This window comes from Monopterus albus, unplaced genomic scaffold, assembly GCF_001952655.1.
Source record: "Monopterus albus unplaced genomic scaffold, M_albus_1.0 scaffold116.1, whole genome shotgun sequence".
NCBI lineage: Eukaryota > Metazoa > Chordata > Actinopteri > Synbranchiformes > Synbranchidae > Monopterus > Monopterus albus.
Window position 1 is genome coordinate 587105 of NW_018127996.1, and position 12323 is coordinate 599427.

General features: G+C 41.5%; 1 protein-coding gene across 9 annotated transcripts in view; it reads left to right on the top strand.

The window, feature by feature from the left end:
- Positions 1–12323, top strand: part of oxr1a (oxidation resistance 1a) — a 199495-nt gene that overhangs the window by 175848 nt on the left and 11324 nt on the right. For all 9 annotated transcript variants that reach the window (XM_020611663.1, XM_020611666.1, XM_020611665.1 and 6 more), the window contains 5 exons: positions 1115–1267; positions 2328–2512; positions 3466–4166; positions 7681–7846; positions 10916–11081. In XM_020611663.1, the coding sequence (XP_020467319.1) occupies positions 1115–1267; positions 2328–2512; positions 3466–4166; positions 7681–7846; positions 10916–11081 (1371 nt within the window). The remainder of the gene's footprint in view (positions 1–1114; positions 1268–2327; positions 2513–3465; positions 4167–7680; positions 7847–10915; positions 11082–12323) is intronic.

Sequence of the window (12323 nt, forward strand, 5' to 3'; positions counted from 1 at the left end):
GGTGTCACAGACTGTCCAGCCCGCAGATGGTTGCTCAGTCAGTCCCTTTATCGGCTCTGTCTCACAAAATGTCTCACAGCCAGACAGTTGTTCCTGTGGACAGTTTTTCAGACATGTTTCCAGCTCAGCACACACACACACACACACACACACTGTGGGCAGTTTGCAGCACTATCATGGTGTAGATGAAGAAACGGTAACAACATTCCTTGATACCTGCTTGAAACATTTATTTAAATTTCAACATTATATCTGAATATTTTTAAATGCTTCTTATTAACATTAACAGATTGTTATCAGTGCAGTATTAAACATACTGTACCATACAGTATGTTTTACAGCCCCCCATGCTTTATGTAGTGGGGGGGAATGTAGAATGTGTACATATGTATTTATTTTACTGGGTTCTCCAGTACACACTCACACAGACTCGTAGTGTTAGGGCATGATCTGCTTCTACTGAAATACCTTGACTACATGGTGCTCATTGATTTAAAACTTGTTCACGGCTGTAAGCTATTTGGAGTCGCAGAGAGCAGCTTGTGATTGTTAACTTTTGTTATTATTGCATTCACTTATTACACTGAATAAATAATGTAGCTATATATTAAATGTGCACTTTGTGTTTACCAAGAACCTGGGCTTTAAATTTGAGTCAACACATTAAAAGTTTCTCAACCCACCCTTGACACAAGGCTATATTAATCTGAATGAAATGACCCTAACAAAGCATTAAGTCATGCATAATGCACAATGATTTAAGCTGTTTCTTTTCCTCATGGGTGTAACATACTTGGCCAAATAAAATGATTATCATTTTTTTCTTCGCCTGATTACCATCGAGACGCTCAGGCACACAGGAGGTGCTTCATTTGGTTCATCACTGGGATTCCTGTATCCTAACTGTCCCATTGTGCAGGAAATGTCTGTTTATATATGGATACTATAATTCGAAACTAAAACACCAGAATAAAGTGGAACACACACTTTTAGGATTCACCACTTCACTTCATTTAACTGTAAAATGTGCCCTTTGTTGTTTGTTGCAACAAATGACAAATTATAGTAGTCCAGTGTAAAAGTACATCTGCACCCCCACCCAACCTTCCTCTAGGACTCTGATGGCCCGCCCAAATCAGAAGCTGTTCATCCCCCAGTGTTCTCTGCCCTGCGCAAGTCCAGAGTGGTGTCATCCGCCTCCGAGGAGGAAGAGGCCCTAACAGAGAAGTTTCTCAAGATCAACTGCAAGTACATCGCTGATGTAAAGGTAAGGCCCACTACCCATTTATGTGTACTGTATGTGCATGTAGGGTTCACCCTCCTGGCCATGTTAAAGAGTAAGCAGTTCAGCAGAGTGTAGTGCTGCAGTTAAACTCATGAAGCAAAAGCCAAACGTATTTCCTAAACATAAGAACCCTACAACCTTTGCAGGAGGTCATTTATTAACATACTGTATGCTGCTGCTGTGAATATATTTCCTGAATCCTTCTTGTTAAATTACCTTCTGGGCTTCTCAAAGATGGAGGTATTTGTTTTTTTTTGTTTTGAAAATCTTTCACTTAGCTCTGTGATTCTAATGTAATGTTAATTCATGAGAGACACAAACTAGTAGGGTTACATCTAGACATGACAGAGATTCACAGCAAGTGGCGGTATCAAAGAAGCAAACTAAATACACAGACATAGAGCGGAGCCTCCAGCAGCAGGTATACTTCACACTTTAAATATCAAGTGCTTCTTTCAACAATAGCACATTTTATGCATTTAGAGCATATTACATTCTTTTTGCATAACATCTGTGGTTAATACAAATCTAACTAACATGTAAGAAGTCGTATAGAACATGGACTTAATAGTTTCTTTTTGACCCCTGAGAACACACTAGGTGGTCAGATGTGCTGTGTGCTGTGCTTTGTCTTCAGGTCAGGCAGCATGGCAGCCAGCTAACACAACATCCTACACTGAAATACACACAGACCCCACCCAGCTGCTGGTTTATCACTGCCTGCCTTTGTGTGTGCGCACCAACACACTGCTATGTCCAGACCCATACACACACAAAATCCATGGTATTGAGTCACTGCTGATTCACTGGCAGGCAACAAATGGCAGCACTGAAGTGGTCAGTGCTGCCAGTCAATAACTTGATTTACTTGATTTAGGACATTTGTGGTGTCAAATGAATTTGGCCTCCGGTTGTTTAGTTCTTCTGGTAGATAAACATGCTAAGTTGATTTATTTTTAATATTATTTTATTTATTGATTAAAAGCACCTATGGATCTCATCGGTCCTCACTCATTGCTCTTCTTTCCTGTGTTGCTGTCAGGGTGCTGTGAGCGGGGTGTTGCTGGTGACACCCAACAACATCATGTTCGACCCTCACCGGATGGACCCCCTGGTGCAGGCACACGGGTGTGAGGAGTACGGCATCATGTGTCCTCTGGAGGAAGTGCAGTCTGCTGCCATTTACAAGGAGATCACCAACCCCACGATCAGAGAGGCTGTACCTGAGTAAGAGGCAGCTATTTCTGTATGTGTTCTGTAGTAGTAGATGAACACTTCAAACCGTGCTTCCCAAGTAAATTATTTTTCATTTAGTTGAGCTTTATATCTTCTCCAAAATGTCATTCCATGTTTCGTTCTCCCACTCTTACCCTCAAAGAAGTGCAGTGGCCTTGCTGTAATCAGTGTCATTCTCTGTCATTCTCTCCATGGGCAAATTGCATCAGCAGCCGACCAAGAGTCGGCCGAAATAAAAAGGAAACGGCAGTTACACTGGGTTTAATGAAACATGCTTTCACTCCCACGTTCTGATTGCTCACCTCGTTATGCAGTAGGAAGCAGCTACTTCAGAGTATTCACTTGTTTCCTCCCACAGATTTGTCTGATTTGTTTTTTCTTTTACTTTGATTACTTTAATGTTGTAGTTTAAGCCTAATTTTTGTGAGGACAAATACAGTGTATCATTAGGAACCCTGTGGAGTCACTTTTTCACTTTCTGGAGGTAGCAGAGTCTGGGCAGAGCTCTGTTTAGCCGGGTGAGTGTTGCCCATGGAGCAGTTTTTGTGCCAGTCCCACCTGTTTTCTCAGCTGTGATCCATTGTCTGTGTCCTCTGTCTCACTCTCTCTGCTGACCTCTCTCTGGCTGAGCGCACAGCTGAGCAGCAAGTGCCTGCATAAGTGTTTTGTCTGTTTCCATACAACCTCATTAGAGTTTTTTGAAAACAAGAAATGACGTATGCATGCAGCACTAATTTGTTCGTCTGTAAAGTTGGAGTTGATATTTGGTATTAAACAGCTTCACCAGAGCCAAGACAGTATATAAACCATTACAATGAAACTAACTACCAACAATTTGAATCGCCACATGAAATACACAGTCAGTACATGTACACCTACATGGTATACATGTAGGGCCTGTGGGGAAATAATACACAGTCTAAATATTCCTTTATTATTTCCAGTGACTTGGAGCCACTTCCAGTTGAGAGACATCCTTCCCAGCAGAAGGACCCAGAGCAGCGCCTGAAGGAGCCAGTGACCAATGACAGCAGCAGTAAAGCCCCACACAGCACTGAGGGCTCCGTCTCTGAAGATGTCTTCACCGAGTCTGAGCTGTCCCCCATCCGGGAGGAGGAACAAGCGTTTAATGAGGACGTCCGCCTGGACAAGTCCTCTGGCGCTTCCACAGAGTCTGTGCAAACTGTCACCCAGGTGGAGGCTACCAGTGCTGGCTCCCCGCCCTCGAGCTCCCTGGCCCCAGGCTGCCTGCGTCCAGGCAATGCCCACAGCTCAGTCAGCCCGTCAGAGGAGCCGACTGCAGCAAGAGCAGAGGACAATCCACCAGACACTGCCACAGCAAATGATAGCCAGTCCCCCGTGGAATCCAAGCAGCACAGTGTAGAGAAACCACCAAGCACACCCACTACCAACAGCAGCAGCACTAGCCAGAACCAGGGTCCCAGCAGCAACACCTCTCACCCAGAGTCCCAAAGCTCAGCAAACCCTGGTGTCACAGAAGCCACAGACACCACCTCCGACTCAACCAGTCCACATGGGGATGCCACAGAGGGGACAGTCGTCTCCAAATTGGACACTATGCAAAAAGGCGAGAAGGACAATGCAGAGGTGTTGCAAAAGGACGACACACAGAACTCTGCAGAGGGTAAACACACTTACTTAGTTACAGTTAGAAAACATACAGTATGTCATATCTTGCCTGTGTAGAACCTTTCAGGTGATGAAACCGGCCTCATCTGGTCTTTTAGCTGCAGCTCTACATTCCTATTCTTCTATAAAGTATCAAAGTCAGAGTTTTTCTCCTCTCTGGCTGTTTCAGGATCACTTCTTTCATGTTGGTTCCTGATAACCTTTCTGCTTATACTCTGCCTTGGTGCTAGTAATTGGAATATAAAGAGAAGAGAAATAGCAGCCTCTCTCTGGTGTTATCAGCTTGGCAGGGCTAAGGGCTTTATGGGGCTTTCTGCAGCGCTTTGATCTTTGGCTCTGCTGGTCTGGGCAACTCTTCTGGGTGATAAGCTAAAGCCTATCAAACACTACAATGAGCATAAACACACCTACAGTAGCACCCAGGGGGGAATGGTGGCAGAACATCAAAACACCCTTTAAACAACATCCAGAGGGGTGTGAGTTTTATTTTTGTTTTTAATTTCATGTGGATTTAGACAAATAAGTTCTACAAAGCCTGGAATAAACCTCATATGGTCTAAGATTCAAAGATCATATGGAAGATTTTAGATCTTTGACCTGTTAACTACAGACGCCAAGTCATTTTATTGGTTTAATTTCTGGTCATGCCAAACATTTGGCCTACCCTACATTAAATATCAGACATCAAAATAACACATTTATGTGCAATATTTCAACGTAATAGTACACCAAATTGAAAAAGAAAGAGCAAAAGCTACAGCCCAAACCGGATCCTTTTTAAGGTTTTTTTTCTTACCTCTCGCTGTTTCTGAGTAACTGGAAATTTAACTTTTTTTCATTAATAAAAATATAGATTATTGCTAAAAAATACCTCCTAAGAATAAAAAAAACCCTAAAAACCAAGTTGCTACACTATTTACAGATTTCGACCAAGATTTCTTCTAAATGATTATATAGGTAAACAATTCCATAACTGAGCTATGCATGTTTTTAAGTGAACCTCACTGTCATGTTTTTGTAAATGGAGAATCTAAATGCAGACACCTGGTGAGGAGGTACTGGTGAACACCCAAGACACGGAGGAAAAGGCAGGGAACACTATGGCTGTAGCAGAGGCAGACATAGCAACATAAAATCTTCTTAAGCAAGGGTATGCTAGACTAAATGCAAAATAAACATACATACATACATAAAGGGCTTAGGCAAGACTTGCACAGCATTTTGCACCAACAGTACAAATATTAGAAACATCTCTAAACAGCTTGCAACAATAAAAAATCTTTATGATGTGAGAACCAGAACTACCACGTGGGCCGTGGAAAAGTAGCCCGCCTCCAAAACAATCCACTTGCTCATTCATCTTGCCATACTATCGCCCTGGCTGCTTTTCCGTGGCCTACCCTGTATAAAGCATGAACTAGGATAAACTAAAGGCGCTCACTGAAGTCAGAAAAATCAGCTGGAGGATAAAAACAGTAAGACGTGACAGAGCTTGACATAGTACTAATAAACAACGGATGTCAGTGTGTGAACCCGAGATGCATGACTCAACAATAGTGAGGTTGACATGAGTCCATACATGAGCTTAGTTGGCATGAGACTGTAGTGACACAAAGCTGACAAGAATGACCTTACCAGACCCAGAGTGTACAGACCGTTGACCAGGGACTACAGGGGAAGAAGGGTCATTTGACGGTTAACACAAGCAGCACACAGTTGAGCGACATGAGGATGGAAACTGGAATGCAGGAGATAAACCATTAAGTCCTGCCATATGGAGTAGACACAGATGGAGCATGGGCAGCTGGTTTGAATACACAGTCTCTTAATTATTTGATTTTCATGGAAATTGTGACTCTCACATTGTTCCCAGCCCATAACCCCACTTTATCCAACCTTTGGTAATATTTATGCACTATAATATATATATATAATAGCACCGGTTTTCTCCGATTCACACACAGGAAGGTTTCTAAAGCCCCAAATCCTGACTGAATCACCAAGTACAAGACACACACTGTCTTGAATGCGAGCTGCACATCAGAAAACTGTTCAATACAAAAACTGGTCATGTTAATTTATTGTTCATCCTTCAGTTTGCGAATTTTAAGTGTTACTTTTAACTAGATAGCTTTCAGGTCACGTAAGTCAGAACCACATTAAACGCACCACCAAGAAGTTTCTTAACTGCATTTTCACACTGATAACTTTATAAAGGTAGCAGAATGTTCAGCGTGATGGATTACCTGTCTCATGCAAGAAGATATTCAGTGAACTGAAATAAATGGAAAGCAGACACTGCCTGATGTGAGGTACTGTGTAACTCAAAAAACAACAACAAAATAAATAATGAAATATATGCAATTAGTAGTACAATAATAGGCTAAAATGTGCAAATCAACCTTTAATAAGTGTTTGGCTGGCACAGTTTGTGCCTTAGCAGGCAGTGGCCTCGGTCTGTCACTCACTCACTTTAACCCACTTTAGTTTGGCACATAGTTATGATTCCAAACTGACTTTTCTCTCCCCGAGAAGAAACCGACCAAGAGTGGAGACAAGAGAGTTACCATTTTCTCTGTGGCAGTTATTGCCACACAGAGAGCTGGGCTGCAGAAACAATTCAGATCCACTGGCATCTCAGCAGGGCTGCCCTTTACTTGGTTCACATTGTCACAGCCCACACGAGTAACAGCAGCAACTTCAAAAATGCCTAGTTTAAACAGATTAATATTAATCAGTGTGATTTTTATTTATTATTTTTAAACAGTTATGCCCTGCCAGGAGCTGATGGAGTGTGACATCACTGGCACAGTGATCTGATTCAGCTTTCTGGTGCTGTGACCTTACAATGGGCCATTGATAATGTACCATGGACAGAAGACTCGGTGCCACTATGTTATTGTGTGCCACCCCATTTATTTCTGTCATCTGTGGTTTCTGCAACAAAATGACTAATGTCAGCTGAAGAAGCAAAAAATAAGATAGAAAAATAGGTCCTCCTAAATGACTCAATATTTGTAGAGACCATGCAATTTTACATTTTCACACATTTTTATGTTTAAATAAATGTCTTCAACTTTATCTCTGTGATTTTTTTAAAATATATTTTATATATACACTTTTTGTGGGAAATTAATGTAGGCATACAATGGAACCATACAATGGGTTGAAATTTGGAGTTTCCAAGTATTTCAATGAGTGCCTTGCTAAGGGTTAGCATCCCTCAAGGTGTTAACTCCACAGAGGTTAACTTCTGAATTCCCACCAGTCAATTAGAACTGAACTGATGAGTGGTGAAGCATCTTCAAGAACGCCCTTTGGGTAATCATACAGACATGAGAGTAACAGTCAATATTCTCATTTAGTGCTTGGCAAGAAAGTAAATAGGTATACTCCCCAAAATGTCAAACTATTCTTTCAGAACAATTTGTCTTGTTATCATAGCCTTTAAGCCATTTCATTACTCATTTTTTGTGCTTCATTGACTGTGTGATTATTTCGCTCACCAGGTACAGGGTCTGCAAAGAGGCGAAAGCACCACTCTCACAAGTTCCTGTGTCTGCGGGTGGGAAAGCCCATGAAGAAGACGTTTGTTTCCAACGCCAGCGCCTCCATGCAGCAGTATGCCCAGCTGGGAAAGAAGCACGAGTACTGGTTTGCTGTGCCAAAGGAGAGGTCAGTACCTCTGCTGCACCTCCCACTAACTCTGGCCATTACGCATTTTGAATACAAGCAAATCATTTCTATGGCAGACTTTAAAATCAGAAAACCTGTGCTGCACCTGATTATATGGAGGTATTTAAAATGGAAGAAATACAAAACAAAGTGAACCCATATGATCCTAATAAGTTCCTAATAAAAGTGTAGAGTTACTGAGGCACCTCACCTTCAGTCAAATTAGTATTTGAAACCAATCAAATATGCATTCTTTGTCAGGTCCGACTCCCACTGCTGCTTCTGCCCATCTCCCTCTGCTACCAGACAGCAAAGTGATTTATTATTCATTCACTCTGCAGGGAAACACACACACTTTATTCCTAGGCTGGGGCACACATACTGTACAGCGTGTGCAAAAGGGGTATGCTGCAGTAAGTCCTCTGTGCATTCTGTCTTAAGCTCATGGTTTCCTACAGTAAATGTTGCATCCCCAGAATGTGTTTCACCTATAAAGGTGTTCACGATTGCACCGAAATTTGTAATGTCTTACATCATTGGTAAATAGCCTTGGCTTAATTATGTGTTTTTCCAAGTTGCAGTGCTCAATCTGGATGTAGAGTTGCCAAGTCAGCAGTTGTCATAATGACATTAGAGCTCCTCGCATTACAAGAAAATAATGTGTTTATGTAGAGATTTAGCCTAATCAGTTAATTTGATGAGTCACTTGTCTAAAATTTGAGCCTGATCTGGAATTGATGGGCACAGCCGTGTCAGTGTCTCTGGATCCACCAAAGTGGGGTTACATTCACTGTCTTTTTCAAGACAGAAATTGCACTACTTTAATGGGGTGACTCTAATCGTGTACTTGACCAGAGTTGCACAGCCCCTGTCATGTTTTCAGTACACATGTCTATAGTTTTCTTCCAGCAGCAACACACATGGTGCTGTGTCAGGCTTCTTATGAAATCTGACTCAAACAAACAGGCATGTCATTTTTATTTTTAGTTATGATGTCACAAATGCCTCTTGGTTATGTGATGCGTTGATTGCCTCGGCGCAATAATGACACTGAAATCCCCCCTTGCTTCATTATTCATATGAACTTCAGAAGCTTGTTAAAGTGTTATTGTTTCCCCTCCATATGTCGCATGGTTACAGCATTTCCCACCTGGAAAACAAGTTTGCTGTGATGTGCGCTGCTCTTGGGGATGAGAGCCCAGGGACACGGCAAATGTAAAGCTAGTAATAAAGACAGGGCTCGTACATGTTACTACACATTATCGTTTCTTTCTTGACATTGCAGGAAAGCTAAGGTGTGTGGGAGGAGTGGTCATAAGCTGCTAGGACTGACAACTCAGAGGGTCATAGTCCTTTTCCTCAGATACTGCTAGACTCCCCTTAGTTTTCACCTAGATGAGAAGAGCTGTCCTGACAATGTGGGAAGAAAGGGAGGCTGGTGAATCGGCCATACCACGTTTATGTCCACCAGCGATGGCAGTGTATGACGCAGGCAGGGTTCCCTGTGTGGTTTGTAACAACTTCATGATTTATGTGCCATACTATCACATCATATCCTAACCTGTTTACTTGGCTCACATGAAAAAGTTTCATCTCCTGCTTCATTGGTTCAGTCTCACTGTTCTCACTGGCCTCATTTCCAGCCGCTGCTGTTTTCAGCAAACAGCCTCTGATAAAGCCAGCTTACCTGACCTGCCCTGAGTCAGACAGAAGGCATACAGACAGATGTTAGTGTCTAACCACTGAACATAAAACTGTAGCATTTTGCAGCTAAAGAGGCAGATGTATCAGGTCATTGTGGAAATCCAGCCTAAGCTAAAAAGAGAGTAGATGCTTTTTTTAGATTTGTCCAGAAACACAACCACAAATAAAGCTGTTGCTTCAGATCTGCTTGCTGTGTAAATAAGTAACTGTTGGCTAAGCATAACAATTTCATACGTTAATGTGTTAATTGTGTGTTTACCACTTGCTGTGCTGCTGCCTAATGGTCAGCAAATTCAATTAGTGCAGATTTTACTTCATATTACGAGTGTCTGTTCCAAAATGAAGTACCTACACTTCCATTCTAAGAGAGTGATGGCTTGTGTTGCAAAACACTTGATGTCAGACAAAAGATGAAGGCATAGAAGCATTAGCCAAGGGGAGACAAGGTCCTTGTTCACTGTCTGGAGATGTTGAAATGTCCCCTTAGGGCTGTTTGCAAATGAATTATAGTAATCCTCACACTTTAGGGGGGTTTTACCATAAGTGTTTGAACAGTGATACAATTTTTCGGTGCCTTTGTGTTCTTGAATGTTACCAGTGGTTTGCACCTTGAGGTGGACCCTCTGTATTTACATTCATGATTGTAGACTCTGACAGTGGTACATCTACCTCCTCAGGAGTGTTCTTGACTTAGGCAGATGTTATAAAGTGGTTTTTCTTAACTAAGGAAAAAAACTCTACAATCATCCACTTTAGTTGTCTTCTGTGGTCTTCCAGGCCTTTTGGTGTTTCTGAGCTCACCGGTGCATTTCTTATTGTTGAGACTACCAGTTTGTTGATTCGGCCACTCCAAAAATCTCTGCTGTATCTCTGATAGTTTTGTTTTGTTTATTTAAGCCACTTGCACATCTATGGACCGTATTCTGAGAGTTCTAAAAGACAGCAGCCACATGCAAATTCAACACTTGGACTCAACTTCAGACCTTTTATCTGCAAAATTTGTCATGACATAACAAGAGACCATGCCACATCTGGCCATGAAACTGCCTGTCAGTCAATTGTCCAGTTACTTTTGAGCTTCTAAAAAAAGGGGACTATGTATAAAAATGGCTGTAATTCCTAAAGAGTGAATGTGATATTTTTGAATTAAAGCTGAAAGTCTACACTTCACTGACATCCAGATTTCTTCATTTCAGATCCATTGTGATGTTGTGTACAGAGGCAGAATTACCTAAATTGTGTCACTGTCCAGATACGAGCATTGATATTTTAGAGACACAGAGTGATGCACTTCAGATGATGATTTCTGTACCAAATTTCTACAGCATTGAGGAGCTCAACTGCTTTCTCTGTCTCTACCCCCAGGTCAGGCCATCTGTATGTATTCTTCATGCATTGGAGCCCTGACATGTACGGTGAGGGAATCAAGGGAATGGGAGAAGAGCCTGGGTTTACAGTTGTCAAGAAGAATGAGGTGTCAGAAACGGCTGAGGATGAACCCATCACTGACCTCAATGTCAAGGAATGGGAGGTAAGGTCAACAAAGCTGAAGCTGCTCGCTCACCTTGCCTGGAGGAAACCTGATGTGTTGTCTCAAGTCCCACATACATGGATTAAGTATAGTTCTCTACTATGGATTAATCCATAACCTGAGAATCCAAACCGAATGTGGCCTATTGTTAGGTTTAATTATATATTGCATTATATGTTAAATAATTGCTGATTTGCTGTCATTATGCAGTGCATAGTGTACATGTATTGTGCTGAGCTTTTCTTTTCTTTTTTTTTATCTGGCAGAGCTGTGTAGTCTTCAAGTCTTAGTTTTGTATTCTGCTTTTGTACTTTGTTGGTTTGATGGTCAATTTTTTGTGTGAACTTTCTATCATCTTTGTTTCTGGTTATGAAATTCCCTGCTTTTGTGACACTGGTGTGGGTTCATTGTCTCTTTCTTTTTTTGTCAAACTAACCTCACAATGTGTTTTTGTACATTTACTGAATGTGGAAGTGAGACTAACAAGCATAGGATAAGGGTCTATATTTTCAGCACTGTTAGTGGGGATTGCTGCACCATGCAGAGCATAGATGGGTTTGGGTCAAATGAGACTGGTTATGGTGAATAATGAAATCAATGTATTCATTGTACTAAGAAACTGATAGGATGGAAGCATTGGCCTGGACATAACTGTTGATATTAAATGAATGATGTAGAAAACAAGTTGTACAGGTATGTGCCAAAAAAAATAGAATATCGAGGGAAAGTCCATTTATTTCAATAATTTGTTTCAAAAAGTGAAACTTGTATGTTATATTAGTTCACTACACACAAAGTGAAATATTTCAAGCCTTTATTTGTTTCAATTTTGATGATTATGGATTAAAGACAAAAAAAAAAACCCAAATCCAGTATTTCACAAAATTAGAATATCATGACAAAGTTCAACATTGTAGGCTCCCTGTGTCCCAATCTAGTCAGCTAATTAATGCAAAACACCTGCAAAGGTTTCCTCAGCCTTGAAATTGTCTCAGTCTGGCTTAGTAGGCTTCAGAATCATGGGGAAGACTGCTGACTTGACGGTTGTGCAGACGACCATCATTGACACCCTCCATAAGGAGGAAAAGTCTCAAAAGGCAATTGCAAAAGAAGCTGGATGCTCACAGAACGCAGTATCAAAGTATATTAACAGAGTCTTAAGAAGAAGGGAAGAATGTGGCCGGAAAAGGTGCAAAAGTGACAGGGATGACCGCAGCCTTGAGAGGATTGTCAAGCAAGGGC